The 20,160-nt window shown below is 39.3% G+C and overlaps 1 protein-coding gene across 1 annotated transcript in view; it reads left to right on the top strand.

The window, feature by feature from the left end:
• The first annotated feature begins 7,513 nt into the window (after positions 1 to 7,513).
• Positions 7,514 to 20,160, top strand: part of LOC141445623 (neprilysin-4-like) — a 75,202-nt gene continuing 62,555 nt past the window's right edge. The window contains exon 1 of the mRNA XM_074111475.1: positions 7,514 to 7,748. Within this exon, the coding sequence (XP_073967576.1) occupies positions 7,737 to 7,748 (12 nt within the window). The 5' untranslated portion in view covers positions 7,514 to 7,736. The remainder of the gene's footprint in view (positions 7,749 to 20,160) is intronic.

The raw sequence follows: 20,160 nt of genomic DNA, 5'->3' as shown, positions 1-20,160 counted from the left end.
GCAAAAGCAAAGGGATTTAGTCTATACTACGCCATAATTTTGAACAGTGCTAAAGCCTACAGATATGATATGAACAAGTGATATGATATGAACAGATATGATATGAAGTCCGTGCTAAAGCCGCATATTTGATTTTATCTGTCGTGTTGACAGGCACCGCTAATGCATAGAGAGAGAGAGAGAGAGAGAGACAGATAGCACAAAAACACAACACGACAAATAAATGTGAATGCGGTTTTTATTAATGATTAAATTTTAATTACAATGGCTTTTAAACTTCATACGGTAGCGATTTTGCAAACAAATTGTAGTACAATATGTATAAAAATTTTAGATAGGTCCATAATGATTGAAGAAACATTACTAAAACCGGATTCCTCTCTCTCTCTCTCTCTCTCTCTCTCTCTCTCTATGCATCAGCGGTAGCGGCCTGGGAAGTGCCAGAACCCATATGGCGGCGTTTCATAATATGCCTAGTAATGATCTGCCTAAACTGGCCAAATCATGAAATAGCAGCGTTATTTGCCTAGGAATTTCATGATCTGCCTGAACGTCACTAGGCAAATCATTAAACGGTGAGTCTTGAACCATATGGTGGATGTCCCTTAGCCAATTCATGAAATGGCGCTATTTCACCATATGCCTAGGAATTTTGTGATCTGGCGGATTTTACGATCGGCCGCGGGCATATACACAACAAACATGATTCTTTTGATCGCACGGAATTAGAGCTTTTTACAGTTACAAGAAACTATACCCCTGACTGAATGCTCCTCTCATCCACTCAAAGGTTGACTGGTAGAGATCCCTTAAAGGGATAAGTTCGCCTTTGTACATATATTTCATTGTTTGTCATCTATGTTTGTTTACTTATTTTGTACAATAAAGAGTTTACATACCTACATACTATATAATATAGCCTAAGAATCCTAAGATGTCCTGACTCCTACCGCTATCAGGTGAGCAAAAAGGTAAGTAATTATGGAAACTCCTGCCAACATCTTGCATTTACAGGTGCTAGATTATCGGAGTTATCAACTCGGACGCATAAAAAAAAACCTCTTTCGGCGCTCTTTTTTCGCACTTCGTCCCCATGTGTAGGGTAACATCTGTCTGGAGAGAGATCTCTATATTGCGGCGTATCCCCACACACAATAGACTTGACTTCTCAACTAATCTCATAGGTTTCCATAGTTTCTTCTTGAGGTATGGATCCCTAAAACGCCTGAATTTGCCTTTTGTTTGAAGCAGATCGCTTGCGAATTATGTTACTTGAGTACCTATAAACGGTTGATCAATCGAAGGTCGCGTGAAACTTGACCGAAAGTCAGGCGCGGCGTGTTAGTGAACTTTACACTTAAAGTAGGTACCTAACAGTTATGCTCGTAGATTATTATTAAATTATTACTGTTAGTCTCTTCCGTCCCACTGCTGCTAAGCAAAAGCCTCCCCTCGTATAATGTTACCCATATACTATAATTTGTACTTCCACTTTCCACTACTCTCTGTCCAATGCATAAAAGGGCCAGTCCTTCGAGAAGAGTCCAGTTCATCGATCCCGCCATCACCGTCTAGGTCTACCAGGTGGTTATCTTGGCCAGCCCAGTCCCACTTAGGCTTCGACGCCGTTCGACCTATATCAGTGATTTGAGTCATGGAGCGCGGGCGGCAGGTCGTATACATTTGCCTATAAAAATTAAACCTATCAAACGCAATTCGGACTCGTGTACCGGCGTTCTGTATAAAAACGTAGCAATGAATACCAATATTAGCAGAGCCCAGAGCCCTACTTTATAACACCAAGAATAATGGCCGAATGTAATTTTTAAGGTACAAATATTGTTCATTGAATAAAGAGTTCTAAAAATTTTGAAATAATATCCAAAATAACAAAGCAGGCCAACCACGTCTAGGTCATGTCTTAAGCACTAGTTCGTTAGAAAAACTCAGGACTCAGGAGGGTATGGGTCATTATATTTTAGAAAACATAGACAGACAAAAAATATATAAATATAAAAGGTACATTATTTTAGAGATAATGACTGGACAGTTATTAATACAGATAGATAGACAAACGGACGCACAATGGAGCGGTGTTGGCTTAATAACGCGGTGCCTACGAATTTATTCTGCGAAGTTATTTACAAATGTACGTAAAGTCGTATTACGTCCAAATACCTTATTGTATTTGTCCGACTGCTGGGTACAGGCTCTCGGAATAAGAGAACTTGGAACGTAGCTCCCACGTGGGTCCAGTGCGGATTGGTACTTCACATACACATTGAACAGGTGTGTGCAGGTTTCCAGACGATGTTTTCCGTATTCCGATGTCCAGTGAAACTCATGTTTAATTTTAAATGTATACTAGGTACCTAATTCATCATCATCCCAGCCTATATACGTCCCACTGCTGGGCACAGGCCTCCTCTCAGAGCAAGAGGGCTTGGGCCATAGTTCCCACGCGGGCCCAGTGCGGATTGGGAACTTCACACGCACCATTGAATTGCTTCGCAGGTTTGTGCAGGTTTCCTTACGATGTTTTCCTTCACCGCAAAGCTCGTGGTAAGTTTCAAATGTAATTCCGCACATGAATTTCGAAAAACTCAGAGGTGCGAGCCGGGGTTTGAACCCACGACCCTCTGTTTGAGAGGCGATAGGTCAAACTACTAGGCCACCACGGCTTTACCTACACGCATACTTGAGAAAATGGGTCATGACAGACAGACGACAGGTAGAAGGAAAAGTAAGTGATCCTAGAAGGGTTCCGTTTTTTCTTTTTGGGGAACGGTACCAAGAATATACCTTTAATAACACAAATGACATAGCCACCTGCCCGCACCTGCTGCTGCTGCTGCTGCTGGCTATCATAGCCAAGGGTCACCGACATAGCCAGCGAATTAGCTCGTTGAAGTAGCGATGGGCAGGCCTTATAGCACGGAGAACAGATGTCGTAAGGTACATACGTAGATGTCGATGGCCGTTGAGGCCAAAAGTTCTCGAGTGGAGACCGCGGATTGGCAAGCGCAGCGTAGGACGTCCACCAACGAGATGGACGGATGACCTGGTTAAAACCGCGGGTTCACGGTGGATGCAGGCCGTTGCCAACCGAAGCGACTGGAGGTCTATAGGGGTGGCCTATGTCCAACAGCTTAGTGGACGTCCTACGGCTGAGATGATGATGATGATAATCATGAATAAAAAAATACTACTTACCAACTGAGGTAAGTAATTTGGAGAGAGCAATGCTCGGAGTTTCTTTGCACGATAGAATCTGTAATACCTACGGAATTCCATCGAAAAACTAAACACAATTTATAAATGTTGAGATATCTACATAATACAAAGGTGAACTTCAAGGGATCTCTACCAGTCAACCTTAATGTTTTAAACTTTTGCAATTTTCAACCTTGCTACTCCGCGATCTTACATGCAAAACCCACCCTCCTTAACTTCCACGTAAACGACCGTGAATGATGATGATGATGATCCGATCGATTTCGGCCCTGGGCTACTCCGAAACTCGAAACTCGAAGTTCGTGTCGTGCGGTCCCTCTGACACTTACACTGTTTGATAAGAGAGCGAGAGGGACCGCATGACACGAACTTCGAGTTTCGAGTTTCAGAGTAGCCCTGCTGGCCACCACTTCGACTCCTAATTATTTGCTGAAGTACCTACTATAAGATGTTAGACAGCGTATGCGCAGGCAGCTTATACGGCTGGTGTGGCGGCGTTTCTTGATATAAATAAAAGATGAACATCTAATTGCACCTTTATATTTTTCACTATATAATATACAATTATTTTGATGTAGTTTTTCTGATTAAATAAACTCGGATTAAGTAAACAACAAAATTACACACGTAACGTCGAGACAGAAAGGGAAGAGCTACCAGAGACAATCAACGAGCTAGTGTTGCCGTGGATGTCATACCATAGAGGCATAGATTAATATTTCCAACATAAGACATATCGACTATACTATTAAGAGATATCGACAACCAGATAGCCAAGTGGTTAGTGAACCCTTCCTTCCTGTGATCGAAGAGTGAACCTGACAAAGAAAGCTCGAGGTTAAGGGTTCGATCCCCAGTCGGGGCAGATATTTTTTTTTAAATTTATTTATATATTCAAATTACAACTTAGGTAGGTACTACACATTATAGGTATATTCTCGCCAAACTGCTACGTTTGAATAAATAATACGAATATTTGTTCTCGAGGCATGGGTATTAAAGTGTAGCGACTCCTACCGCCATCTAGTGAACAATAATAGAAACTCCGACCGTGTTCTACATCGCGCTATCGAAGTTTCTCAACGCGGTCGCATATATACAAGCTCCGACGCTCTTCCTTCGGACTTCGGTCCCCAGGCATAATACCTGCCTGGAGAGAGATCTCTCTATTGGAGCCTCCTCCCACAAAAGTGTATATATTTACATAATTATGAATTTAAGTCTATCTATCTATTTAAGCTTTAAATTTTACCCATGCATAGGTAACACAAGCTTTGCTTAGTTTGGGACTAGGTCAATTGGTCTCAAGTGTCCCGTGGTTTATTTATATACGTATAGTTTCTTGAGTATCCGAGAGCTAGATAGAGGAAAAACGACAATACCTCTCCTTGCAGTCGGGTAAAACAAAGCAGACACGTGCGAGCGAGCGTGTCGTGTCAATAATTAGTAGGAGAAACGTGGCGTAGAAAAACCGGGCAAGAGCGTGTCGGATATGCCCCGAACAGGGTTTCGTAGCCGTTACAAAAAATCCTTACTTCCTGCTCTCTTCCGAAAAAACCTAAATCGACAAAGAATCTTGACAAATCTGTTCGACGACACCCCACACTAAAAGATAGACATAAAATACTAGATTGTACAACGAGAGCATAAAACGAGCCATTTTACACAAGTCGCCGGTAAGGCGAGGGTGGATAGACACGTCGAGGGGAAAATGGATTTAATGCTAGAGTTTTACACTGCTTTTCACTTCATTAGCGGGGAAATGAAATAGCAACAGTGAAAACAATTGTTCACTCACTACGTTAATTTTATTTTTCATGCATTACTATAAATATTTTTTTTTTAGTTTTAGTGATTTATTTTGATTGATTTGAATAATTTTTAGTTTTATATAAATAAAAAAAAGAAACTTCTTTGTTTGTGGCTGTTGACACCTAATTACCTTGGTATTAGACGAAGATTTTATTTAATGCACTAGTGCATAAAAAGTCATTTTATGTCGCCTATACCCAGCATAAACACCAACGTTACGAGCATGAGAAGTGAAAAAATCTTTCCATTTACGTGTAGGGGAGAAAGGTTTGGGAAGCGTCATGATTCGATGTCCGCGATGCCATGGTGCTCCCATAACGACAGTACCTGCACCTACTGCCTAAAGTGAGAGAGCCCCACATACTTTCCACGGAAACTATCAGAAAGCATTTTCACATCGCACAAAAGATGGTGAAACTAACGGTTTCTTAGAACTACTGAGCCTTAAAAAATGCTCGCTGCGACCTTGTACTGCAGAGACAGAATTGCAACGTCTGAAAAAATATTTCGATGCGTAAATAAACGCAGGCATTACCAAAGTATGATGACAAAACTAAAAAATCAGATGATCTATCGATTGCTGAACTGGATTTCAGCACAGCGGTGTCATACTTCATTTGTTTTGCACCTTCACCTTCGGCTTTGATCATTAGCCAGTCCATTACTGTAGCTGTGGTAGGTCGTTGCACCGACAGGCCCGCTTTCATAAAACTTTACTGCGAGCAATCTTGCAAGATATACAAATAATCAGGCGCAGTCGCCGCCTGAAATTGTGGAGGGGGTCACTAATAATAATCATCATCATCATCCCAGCCTATATACGTCCCACTGCTGGGCACAGGCCTCCTCTCAGAACAAGAGGGCTTGGGCCGTAGTTCCCACGCGGGCCCAGTGCGGATTGGTAACTTCACACGCACCATTGAATTGCTTCGCAGGTTTGTGCAGGTTTCCTCACGATGTTTTCCTTCACCGTAAAGCTCGTGGTAAATTTCAAATGTAATTCCGCACATGAATTTCGAAAAACTCAAAGGTGCGAGCCGGGGTTTGAACCCACGACCCTCTGCTTGAGAGGCGATAGGTCAAACCACTAGGCCACCACGGCTTTTACGGCACTAATAATAATACATCGCGGCTATTAGCAAAAAATCCTTTTTTTATTTTGTAAAGTTTTAGAAGATTTTTTCAATTTTACGTGTACGATTTGGGGTGGGAGGTCATGTCCCCTGTGACCCCCCCTTCGGACCGCGCCTGCAAACAATTTTGATACAAGCTTATATTGCTTTTATTTAACTCGCCCTGTTGGTTTTTGTGTCAAATCTAGCAAATTCATTTTGACCTTTTGACCCACTCTTAGTGGTCGTTTTGACTTGAACGGTAAACCGGTTGGACGATAATACAATATCAGTCGATAAAAAGTAGTCACAAAAAAAAGTTTGCGTCAAAAAGTTTTTTTTTAAAGAAAATATTAAAATTACGCCACTCGAAAATATCATATGAAAGTGATGAAAGAATTGTGGTGGTTTGATTGAAGTGCAAACAGAGAAGTAGAAAAAAAATTATAACAAAAAATTGGACCGACTACAAAAAATCATGAATTATTTTCTACCAGTCTGAAGTCGGTCGGTGTCTCAGCAAGCCTCAAAAAAAATCCAAATCGGTTCATAAATGACGGAGTTCCGTGGTAACAAACATTACAACCGAATTGATAACCTCCTTTTTTTGAAGTCTGTTAAAAATTACCTCCAGCCTTAATTAGTACTATGAAATACGTCACCCGAAAATGAGCTTGTGTGTAAAACTACAGCACAAATTAAATTTTACATATAGTTTTAAAAGTCTGTACTCTACTTACTATATTATTATGTGGTAGAGCTGCAATTTTTTACCTCTACGCACCTACTTAATTAAATTTTTACTAAAATTACAGGCAAATTAGGTAGTGATAATATTTATTATCTCTGTCTGAGTCCTTTTCTTGAATTAGGTAGGCACGACATGCTATTTACTAAGTTATGTTCATGATGTACATACCAAAATTTGGCTTGCTATTGGCTCATTTAGTTATGTAACCAATCAGGAATAAACGTCAAACGGACCTTACGATATTAACGCCATCTAGCGATATTTCCCCTCTGTGAAAACCCTCATTGTTTAAAATAGTCAGGAAAGTTAGTACCCACCAAATTATCGAATGCAATTAACAGGAAAATGATAATTAATTGTAGGTAATAATTTTCAGGAAAAGTAAAACTGAAATATTTAAGTTCCTCTACATTCTCGTTAGTTCTATATCTGCTTGCTTTTGCTTGTTAATTTTAATTTTTGCCTAATAAAACTTACATGCAAACTACGATTAGTTTCAGCGAATCAGTCAACCACCCAACGGAAACTCCTTTGTGCTGGTACAAATGTATCCAAATCTCATTTACATAGCACGCAGTAGGATTTCATCTCTCGCCGTGGAAAGTTTTGTGGTGCAGCACCAAGAAGTGTTGTGATAGTATTCAGTTGGCGGGAAGCAAAACTGCCGCGCGCGGACTCCCACAGCCATTGTCACCGTTGCACGCATGCGCGGTTGGTTCGCGGTCCGTTCGCGCGCTCTTCTTCGATCTTTTGAGTTTACGAAGTGCGTTACTTATTTTTATTTTGTGCGTGTTTTATTTTTTAAAGTGGAAACAAGATAAAGCAAGATGAAATATAAGGTAGGTTTTGGGTTAGAAATATTTTAATTATACATATTTATTTAGTATTTTTTAGATTTAACACAAAAATCTGCGGCATTTTTATTATTTTACGAATTTGCTATAAAACCGAGACGAATGGGGAAGGTGTTTGCCCAGCAGTGGGACACTAATCCAGGCTAAGTAATAATTAAAAAAACTTCAAGGAAATCTCTTGTGAACTTTGTCGGCATTTAGACTAACACACTCAAAAAAAGAAAGAAAACAAAAACTTGATACTTACTCAATACCTAATAGTTATAAGTATTAGATTAATTTGAACACCTTCTGCTACACTCGCGTTTAGGGTTCCGCAGCAATGAAAGCAAAATTACAAGCATTCAATTCAATCATAATATCATAATATTACATATACTTAATGCCTGTGCAAATAATTTCCTTTGCGTATAAATAGATTTAATCTGATTTGCAAAGTTCAATTTTTTTCTCAATAGGAATATAATTATTTAATCATAATCACGTAAGTGAGGACGTAACATTCCTCGGAAACATTAAACAAATTCCTTGCACTTATATCGCCAATAATTATCGTCCAACAAAGCCAAATAAATGGAGTAGCTGGGTCAAAATTATTTTCATTGTCTTGCTTTTGTTCCCGAAAAAATGGCACGGAGTTTTTTTTCTTATGTAACCTAGCGGCATTTTTAATTTTTCTCTAGTTAAATATTAGTTAACCCGAATATTGGGTCCACATTTTTTTTATTTCTTAGTTAGAAGACATAAATAATATCGTGACAGAGTGGTCAGAAACAATGCAACGAAAATAATTTTGACCCAGCTAATTAAGTATTAAAGTACACTACTTACACCTAATTCTATTCAGTATTTATAGCTACCTGTATGTAGAAAGAGGAAAAATAATTAATAAGCCAATGTTTTAAATCGATAAAGCCTCCATGAAGTTACGGACCTTGGTCGGAGCACGCAAGACGACAATGAGTCTCATCACCCAACTGTGACCGGCAACATTGGCGTTTTTTTACCAAATATGACCTTTTAATGAGAATGCATGCAGCTTAATTTTAAAATCCATTGTGTTTTAAGATACAGGAGCTTGTCTTGTTATCAGTTTGGAGCAGCTTTAAAGAGGTTCTAATTAAGTAATTACTTAATAAGAAATCATAAGTATGCAGATACAGCGGATATTTATATTTATTCGAATTACTTAACTGTTTCATCTCTAATTAATTGAGAGAAGTTGTCGTTTGTTTTTTGCGTTTACTAATCGATAATTTCGTTTTTTCTTCGAAGGTTGCCTTCTAGCTTACTGGATCTACTTAAGTAAAATAGGTACTTATAACGTTAAAGATAATGAAGATAAATATTACGATTTGCCCAAATTGCAATCGATACGGTAGTGAATAATAATACGTGTATTTATGTCATCGTAAATGAAAACATTTGTAAAAGAAATCGTCTACACTGTCGATTGAATTCGGCTGCCATTGTTAGTGGAGTAATATTTACATTATGTCACTTGAATATTTTCATAACAAACAAGCTGCAACCCGAGTAGATATATGCATTTTACTTAACTTCGGCAGCCATGTCAGAGACGCACGGGTGCGTTCGAAATGCCAATTTTGCGGGCGAGTACTAAATAAGTCGCGAATCTATGCATATTATAGCGAACGCAGAATATGTTAAAAATTATTTCTAGATGAAAACACGCCGTTAACCTTTAATTTGGCATTCTAATTCTAATTTTTTTAGGGTTCTTTAAGGGCTTGGTAGGTATAAGTCAAACAAAAGGCTTAAGAGATCCTAGTTTCGTGTCCTTTGTCCCTGTTTCTTGCCACATCATTATTATCCACAGTATCTCACACACATTATCTCGCTCGCCTGCACCCTGCACCTAGTACCTATCTACATTAAGTATAGGGTAGACAACTAAATATATCCTGATCTCTCCTGTCTATTTTTACCACGGCACGGCGGTCAGGTGACATTTTAGTAACACGTTAATCTTAACTAAAGCTTCGACCTCATTTCTGGAAATTCCCATCTAACTATAAAAATATTACTCCATCGAAAATAAAAACTGAGACATGGATGCACAGAAAAAGAGACGGACGACTAAGTTTGCAGTCACAGCACAATATGTTCCGTAGCCAAAATGGCAAAAACGGAACCCTTATAGTTTCGCCATCCGTCCGCGGCTTAGATACTAGCAATTATGCCGACGAAGTAGTGACAAAGTGGTAAAAAAAAATTGTTAGAAAAAAATTTTTAGGGTGCGTAGCGGGATTGTTTTTCATTTCTCGTCAAACCTTATAGTGTCAGGTATCGTTGAATAGGTATTTTAAAATCTTCTGGGGCTGTGAAGACGATACCTAAAAAGAATATGAAAGAACTACCCCTACTTCTACTTATACGTTTTGTTTCGTAAAATTTAGTCAAGTTTCTTCCGGGCGCATTATTCTTGGCAATGATGGTCTTTTCGAAAGCTCTAGTACCTACTATAAAAAAACTGGTCAAGAGTGTGTGGGATACGTCCAAGATAGGGTTCCGTAGCCATTACGAAAAAGTCGAGTATCTAATATTTTTCTAAGGATTTAGCATTTTGTACGGAATCTTCCAAGGCTGCTATTTACTCATAAAGTACTCATAATTCTCGAGCAAACTTAGCCGTTATAGATTTCCTTGTATCGTTTTTGCTATTTTGGCTGCGAAACGTAAAAAAACCGCCCAAGCGCTTATCAAACACTTGGGATAGGGTTCCGAAGCCGTTCAGGAAAAAATTGTACAAGTACCTTTATTTATTTTACCTTTATTTTAATATGTCGTTGCTTTACTATGTGTGTCTATTTTAACTTGGTCAATGGACAATTAGATATATTTTATAAGTTACTCTGTTATTTACTCTTAAACTCTTAAGTAGGGTTATAGTCATCCATAATTATTATAAATGCGAAAGTGTGTGTGTTTGTATGTTTGTCCGTCTCTCACGTCGCAATGGAGCGACGGATCGACGTGATTTTTGGCATAGAAACCATTTATGGGCCAGAGAGTGACATAGGGTACTTTTTATCCCGGAAAAATGTGCTCCCGAGGGAACAGCGCGCGACAACCGAATTCCAATTAGTTTGATATGTACTTCTATCATAACTTTAAAACAAATTCAAACCAATATTAAAGCTGTTGTATTTGGGGCATAGGTATAATGTGTAACGAGATGTACGGTCTGCTTCAGCTTATTGTCCAGGGGAAGATACAAGTCCGCAGACCACCTGGCGTAGACGTACCTCCTGGTTAAGAAACCTTAGAGACTGGTTCGGAATGAGTACCAGATCCCTCTTTCGAGCGGCAGTCTCTAAAGTAAGGATAGCCCTAATGATCGCCGACCTCCGATAGGAGACGGCACCAGAAGAAGAAGAAGATTAAAGATTTTAGAGGACGGTGGAAGCTCACTTTAACAAAAATGGTTCCCTTATATTTGACGCTGACTGTAGGTACCTATATAAGGCCATTGGCTAAAATATATGGAATTAAAATTTAGCGCGACAGTGATGGCGGCTTTGGGAGCGAGCCACAGATCGTATCAGATGTTGATGTATGAGACTTCAAGTCGCGATGACTCGAAATGCAAGTTTCATATCGACGTATCAAATAAAATGCATAAGAGTTACCATTCTTATTGGATGCTAAGTATTCTGTGTTGAAAATTAAATGCATTTGGCTCTTAATACACACAAGTTTATAGTAATTGACAGTAGAGTTCTAGTAAAAACGGACTCGGGCACCGAGGGTTCGGTACGATTTATAGGTATCTATGAATATCCACTATAGCAAAGCCCCTCTCGCAAGCAAAATGTACGCAGTGTGAGATGAAAATTAAGATATTCAGTTTTCTTATTGGTTGTACTTTAAGAGCCCAAAACACCGTTTAATTGTTCAATATCTCAAAAACGGCTGAACTGATTTTGATTAAACATATCTAAGAACCATTGCTAGAAACCTGCTTTAAAATAAAAAAAAACCGTATTCAAATCGGTCCACCCGTTTAAGAGCTACGGTACCACAGACACACATATAGCGGTCAAACTTATAACACCCTTCTTTTTGCGACGGGGATTAAAAAAAAACACAAGACAACTCTCTTGAAAATAAGTAATATTAATGAAGGAATGAAACATATATAAATAAATTAAATTTGCATCACGTTCAAAACGTCAGCCATGTAGAGTAGAAGTTTATTCGGCCTAAAGAAGTGAAAAAAAAAACATGGCAAGGAGAGCCGATTTTAATATCAAGGTTGTTAAATGGCACACGTGGATAGCTCACAAATAAACTAGGTACCTAATAAAAATATAGTTTTCGAGTAGAATAGGTTTGTGTTAATTAAAAAAGTTGATAGGGCAATGGGTGGGCCACATCAATAGAAGAACAGATAACCGTCGGGGGAGAAAGGTCCTCGAGCGGCGACCACGCACCGGAAGACGAAGCGTTGGCAGACTTCCCTCTTCCCACTGGGTGGACTCGACATCGTGAGAGTTGCGGGCAACCGGTGGCAAGTGGCGACTTGACGGTCATCGCCACTTACTAAGGGGGAGGTCTTTGTTAAGCAGTGGACGTCTTCCGGCTGATGCTGATGATGATTATTTTAAGTACTTACTCTTCCATTTCTTTGTACTCTGCGTCTGTTTCCTAGGTACATTTATATATTTAGCAATAAAAGGTTTCAAATGTATGTAGGTGACGATGTTCTATGGTATATTCTTCGTTTGTTACAAACAACGAAAACAAAACACAATCGACATAACACTAACCGCGTTCAAAGAATGTTCGTTTTGTTTGCTTCTGACCCATTTCTGCCAACGACATGGGTAGATATGATGGTATCATGTCATGTCAGTGTCTGACGGATAATAGCGAGGTTCTTTATGGGATACCGTTTTAATGTGTCCCGATTAAGGTCACTCCGTTATTTCCGCTGTGATCATCCGTCTGACGTGCCTTTTTGAAAAACGGTCCTGCCTTATAAGGCAGTGCAATAAGGACCAACTGATTAACATCATAACGTGTTAAATATGCTCAAGGGACACAATATACCTGTCACTTACGCAAAAAATCAATGGTTTTTGACAGTTAAATTATCTGCAAGTTTTTGCACGTCCGACTATCAAATTATGTCCGTTAGGCTCCATAACTGGATGAGATCCTAAGGTCGTTGGCATTAACGACACTGACACCTAGTTGGCGGAACAATGGACAAACATACAGTTACGTTAATCTTATATTCAATTGAATGAGCAGCGACTGATCTGTGATACAAACATAGTAAACAATCGATTACGGTTTCGCGTTTCTTACATGACTTGCAAAGATAACACGCATTCATATTTAAATAACCAGATAAACTGAACTGTTGGTTCCGTACAAAATTTAAAAGCCACCAAAAATTACTTCGTGCTACATAGTGAATATTTTAATGCAAAAACAAAACTATTTTTGGGATTGGATTTTCGAAGTTTTTCCTTTATTTCCCTTACTTGTAAAATTTCATAACTATGTCAACGGAAATTATCCGTTAAATGCGGTACTTAAATAGTAAATATGTATGTATGTATGTAAAGTCTTTATTGTAGGTACAAATGAAACGAACACACCTATTACCAAAGCGAACCTATCGCTGTACTACTAACTACTACCTACCACTACTACGAGTAATAGTACTAACTACGATAACTAGGTAGAGTCATTCACAATGACGCGTGCGCGTGCCGTGGTTCTTATTACAATGTCATTAATATCCAATTTTGACAAAATCACGTGTCTTCGTGCATGGTACTAGGTATAAAATAATACTTATAGGCTTTATTATCATGGCTTTTATCTGAAAACCATATAATTAGAAAACAGTAATCATTTATTTGCTCAAATAATGGTACCATCAGTCAAATAAGTGATCTATCAATTTTTAAAGAAGTTCCTAACAAATGAATATATCGCTAATGTCGAACTTTCAAGTTGACAGACACGTCTATTGGCATTATTGTTTTATGACATGCAAACGATTATCAACTTTAGGGTGGTAGACCACATTTGGCTGATGGTAACATACAAAGAAGATGGTTTACATACAATTTATAGTGCGACATATTTTGTCAGAAAGACATGCAAAATATTTAAAGCTCAGTGTATCACTTGCATTTATATTATAACAGTAACTATTTATATTCTAATCTAAATTATGAGTGTCATTTAAATACTCACATTACATTTAATAAAAAAATTAAAGAACAAAAACTCGTTTGTTGGTATTACTTAGTATAGGTACTTAGTGTTTTGTATGTTTAGCTAAGTAAAAGTAAAGTATTAAGTATACTGTTTTTCACTACATTATACTTTTTACTGTTGAACTAAAGCATGCAAAATACTGTTTTCAGCATCACACTAAGTCAGTGCCGCATAGTCACAATAGAGCGGTGTTTCAGAATGAATCTTATCTTGGCATTAGTTTTGATTCTGACGAGATCTATGAGAGATTAAAAATGATACTAAATTGATAAGTTGTGCGAGAAACACCCAAAAAAGAAGAAAATATTGTTCATTTTTCTAAAATACTGTTTAATTCCCTTCTCAGACCTATATACTTTATTTCTTGTAAAAAAGTTGGCAACCCTAATTGGTGTTTACATAACAAATAAATATCCATAACAAATAAATAGACTACAGCACTAGTACACCAGTGATGCAATTACATCTGTATTATTTCATAGTAATTACGCCGAATGTCGCTTACGTCATGCATTGTGCTGGATATCAATTCCGATCGGTAGTTCCGACCACGAAAGTTATATTGACCCGGTTTGATTTGCTCATTTTGATCACGTCGTCTGTACGTTTAGATATCTGGATTAGTGCATTATCAAAGATTAAATATTTTAGACTTGTTTTCGAAATTCTTCCGATTTAAAGTCAGTATTTTAGAGAAGTTTACAGGACGCGAAATATACTTTTTACCCCACTGCGGAGACTCATGTTTTTCGAGCTGTTGTCTATTTCTTTGATTGGTAGGTAGGTATATCTCTGTTAATCTAAACTGATGAATCGTTATCAACATTACATGGGTAAGTATCATTAGATTTCGCCAAAACTGTCGGAGTGACAAGAGTTATATGATATTTCAAAATCATCATCATCATCATCCCATATACGTCCCACTGCTGGGCACAGGCCTCCTCTCGGAATGAGAGGGCTTGGGCCGTAGTTCCCACGCGGGCCCAGTGCGGATTGGGAACTTCACACACACCATTGAATTGTTTCGCAGGTTTGTACAGGTTTCCTCACGATGTTTTCCATCACCGTAAAGCTCGTGGTAAATTTCAAATGTAATTTCGCACATGAATTTCGAAATACTCAGAGGTGCGAGCCGGGGTTTGAACCCACGATCCTCTGCTTGAGAGGCCATAGGACAAACTACTCGGCCACCACGGCTTATTTCAAAATGAAGTCGCCAAAAAACAGTATTGAAAGGGGTACCGAAACATGTCGGACTAAACTCGATTTAAGACGTGAGTTACCCGCGGACAACGTAGACCGCGCGGTAGGCCTGTGTCCAAAGGCGTCTGTTGGGCCGACGGTCAACATAAGCGACTCCCACGGCTCTTTTATAAAATAAGCTTGCTTCTTTGGTATCTGTTTGACTTTGGAAAAATTTGGATCTTAGCATAGGATTTGGAAAAATTCCGATCTGCATTGGCCATACCTTACATCAAATAGCGAATCTACTGTGAAGTTGTGTTAAATACTTGGGATGTATACATCGGCGGCCGATCGTAAAATCCGCCAAATCACGAAATTCCTAGGCATATCGTGAAATGGCGCCATTTCATGAATTGGCCAGTTGAGGCAGATCATGAAATTCATAGGCTCACAACCTATTAAATAAATATGTATTTGAAGTTGAATTTGACAGAATTTGCAAAAATCATGATTTTTTAACAAGCTAAGCAAGATAATGGAGTGTCGAACAGCATTGACCGCGTATTCAACGTGTTAAAAGCTTACAAATGCGGTTCACTACACGCCAGCATACCTAACTATAGTGCTATGCACTACACGCACAGCCATAGCGGGCGCGGCGGTAAAAGCTCACGGCCTTGCATAACTGATGCGCCGGGGCATCCTCCAGTTGCCTCACACGGCAGGGCTGCCACTTGTTACTTTAATAGTTGGATGAATATCTTTAGCGTGCACTGTAAGAATACACAAATCACACAAACCCATCTACCACCAGCACCACACTACACTAACGCGTTTCGAACTCAACCACAACTCATCTTCAGAGTAAGACAATCGTACACCATGCTACTAGATGTTAGAAGTGGTGGTGCTGTGATTTGTGTGTTCTTACAGTGTGGAGGTGGAGGAACTGCATGAACACGCATATTTGCATAAGCTTAGCTCATTAGAAAAGAAATGCAAAGCGAAATCTGTAGTGGTTTTTAATTTTTAATTATTCTTTTAGTTTTTAATGATTAAGCAACTATATGTAAAGCAACAATAATGTGTCTTTAGGCTCACAGGTTAGTAGTTTTACGACCTATCGTTAGTGATAACCCTGGAAGTCACGACAAATCCACTAACAGTGCTTAGTATACTAATCCGATAACGACTTAACTGATACACTCCTTATAAAATCATATATCTTATAATAACTAAACATAAATAAGTCATATACGCCCGTTTGTACTGAACTCGCGATGCACGAATCCGACTCACACGTGTGTGTCTGTCTATGGCACCGTAGCTCTTAAACGGGTGAACCGATTTTTATGCGGTTTTTATATTTAAAAGCAGGTTTTCTAGCAATGGTTCTCAGACATGTTTCATCAAAATCGGTTTAGCCGTTATTGAGATGTTGAACTTTGAAGTGACCAAGTCGGGGGTTTTCCTACTTTTTGATGGTTAAATTTTTATAAATGGACTGAGGCTTTTCAATTTCAAGTAGTACACGATGACAATAGAACGTTCTTGCATCGGTGCACCTTGCATCTTGTTACGGTGCACCATATTTTATTACCGTACAGATACACAGAGTAACAAAGTTTATTAATTAACTAGGTGTTGCCCGGGACTCCGTCCGCGTATTTAGAATTCCATAGGCGTATCTATATAAAGGGGGGCCGGGTGGGCTATGCCCACCCCAGTATGGTCTAGTCCCACCCCAGGATGTTGGGCCACCGATTCAAAATTCTATAATACTGATATTTTCACACAAAAATCCAGGCCAGGCCCCCCTGAAAAATAACACCTAGATACATCATCATCATCGGCCTATCTTAGTCCACTGCTGGACATAGGCCTCTCCAGTTGCACGCCACTGAGCACGATCCTCGACCAGTCCTCATCCAGTTCTTGCCAGCTAACCTGCGAAGATCATCGCTCCACCTAGTCTGAGGGCGTCCTACGCCACGCTTGCCGATTCGCGGTCTCCACTCAAGAACTCGTTTGCCCCAGCGGTTATCAGTTCTTCGACTGATATGGCCGGCCCACTCCACTTCAGTTTGCTTATCCGGTGAGCTATGTCGATGACTTTAGTTCTGTGTCGGATCTCCTCGTTTCGAATTCGATCCTTCAGAGAAACTCCGAGCATAGCCCTTTCCACCCCTAGATACGCCAATGTAGAATTCGTTTATTGGATCCCGCGACAAAACTATCCTATGTCCATCCCCGGAACTCAAACTATAGGTACCGAATTTCATCTTAATCGGTTCAGTGATTTAGATGTGAAGACATAACGAACAAACAAACAAACTTTTGCATGTAAATCTTGCACAAAGCCGACTAATCTTAACCATTTGCAAATCACCGTTAATGCCATTTAGCATTTATCTAAGTAGCTCGCTAAGTTCATAGAATGACAATCTGCGCCTAGGAAGTTTGTCTAACAATAGGCGCGTGCGCACCCGACTGTTACGGCGACGTAACGCTTGTGCAACTAATATGTCATTATCCGAACTGATAAAATGCGATGACAAATGGAAAGTAAGAGATGCGGCCGAGGTACTATAGCTATGGTGACACTATGGGGAAAGGGAGTTCAGGGCGAGCGTGTTTTGTTTTTGGGTGTTAGGAAAAAATGGATATCGCAACCAAAACTTTTTAATGTTATACTACGCGTGTCTTCTGTGATGGAAAATAAATAAAAATAAAGCTTTTAAACCTTTTAAGTTACCATTTACGCAGGAATATCAAAAAGTGGTAAATTAAAAAATAAGTTAGTAAATAAAAAAACCCGGACTGCCTTAAATAAGATTGCATTGCAATAAAAACTAAAAAAAAAACAAGTGTAGCAGTCTTGAACTCTGTTAAGTAACTTAAAGTTCAACAGTCCGGATCTGCCTTACTGGAAACTTATCAGCGGGTCACGATTTTAAATGGATCCCCGACTGTTGAACTTTACTTAACAGAGATACATACCTAGTCTAGTTTGCCTTTTTAGTATCAAATTCAAGTTTATACCCATATTCTGTATTCATTTGCCCTCAGTGAAATTTTTATTTACAGTCTAAATTAAAAAAAAATTAACAACCCTGGTTTAGGCTGGGTATCCACCAGAAATGTACGGTGATGTGTTGCAAGAAATGTGTTTTTTGTGAACCTGTAGAAACGCTTCATTTACCTCGCCGCGCTCCGCTCAGCTGTTCCCACCAGAGATGTGCTGTGCGAGGATAGGTAAATGAAGCATTTCTATTGGTTCATGAAAAACGCAGTCCTCGCAACACATCCTCCCACATCTTTGGTGGGGACGCAGGGCACTTGAGGTATCCCATCTTAGGCCTCTAGGTTGACAACGCATCTGTAATCCCCCTGGTGTTCCAGGTGTCTATGGAGGGTGGTGATCTCTTACCATCAGGAGACCCACTTGCTCGTTTGCCATCCAGTCGAATAAAAAACATACTTATGTTTATCCAGCTCCTTAACAGTCGTTGACAATGTATTTTGTGACTTCCCAGGGAAGAGACGAAGACGCCTCCGTTGAATAATGTATAGAGCATGTTTTATTCAGCTCGTCATTTAATTACTGTGATTATGGCGGATAGCATCTCGACGCCTTTTGTATTTCTGGTCTTGTGTATTAATAGCACACGGCGAGGAAGCAATTGGTATAGGTTAGTTTCAATATAATGTATACCAAGTCTTAGAGATATATATGTTGACCTGACGCTACCGGCTATATTGTCTTATAGAAACAATATAAAGGTGACACTAAACCGCTGCTTAAAATACGCAAACGGTGCGGAATCGCAGTGACTTTCCGTAAACGTCACGACTTTTGTTCGGAAAGACCTGCAGGTCTACTACGAAACTCGAAACTCGAAGTTCGTGTCGTGCGGTCCCTTTGACACTTATACTATTTAATGCAGAGCGAGAGGGACAGTACGATACGAACTTCGAGTTTCGGGTTTCGTAGTAGCCCTGCTGACGTTTAAGGCACGTCATTGCGATTCCGTATTTTAAGCAGCGGTGTGGAGAGCATGCGATAAATGCGTCACTGCGATTCCGTGCCGTCACCGTTTTTTAAGCAGCGGTTTGGTCGCACCTTCAACACGATGATTCCTTAGACGAATAAATACCTACATAAGTAATAAATATTACTGTGTTATCGGTAACTACTAGGCAACGGATAAGCATACTTAAATCTGGGGGCACGGCAGTGCCCACGCCAAGTCGAGCAAAAAAGCGGCACGCCCGTACCATCCTTTTCTCGAAGCAATTCAGGCCATTTTCGACCCCCTATAACTTCGCTGTGGATAAAACCAATTGTTTGTTAGACAATTTTTATCCTGAACAATAATCCTATCGATTCGTATAATAAAATGGCGTGTTTGTTTTTTTTATTATTAGTTGGTTCAATTCCCGGGTGAGACAAACGAAGTTTAGAAGATACTTAAATGCAGTTTTGTTTCCTTTTTAAAATAAAGGAAGGTTTCCTTTCAGTTCAATTAGCTAACTAAAGGATTTAAGGTAGTTGCCCTCCAGTGCCTATAGATTTTTCCACTTACTTAATACTTAGTCGTGTTTTATGTTTTTAAATATCTTGTCCAAGTTTTTCGATGTCTTTCAGCTTGGCCATGGTTTTCGTATCTGGGCCCGCCTGTTGCGTTCCGTTCCGGCGTGGAGCGGATAACGACTTGATTACGGCCTAAACTATCTTTCATAGTTTCATATCGAAATGTGAGCGATTACTTGCAGATTTTAAGATTTCTATTCACATTGTCAAGGTACCGAAGGTTGACGGATATGTAATAGGTAAAGAAAGACGGAGTGGCTCTCAGATAATACCAAAAGCGAAAGACAGGCAGCTATGGTGGAACAAATTAAACAATGCTCTATAAATCGAAAATAAAAACTGAAATATAGA

Source organism: Choristoneura fumiferana, chromosome 2 (genome assembly GCF_025370935.1).
Source record: "Choristoneura fumiferana chromosome 2, NRCan_CFum_1, whole genome shotgun sequence".
NCBI lineage: Eukaryota > Metazoa > Arthropoda > Insecta > Lepidoptera > Tortricidae > Choristoneura > Choristoneura fumiferana.
This window is presented reverse-complemented; position numbering and strand designations above follow the sequence as displayed.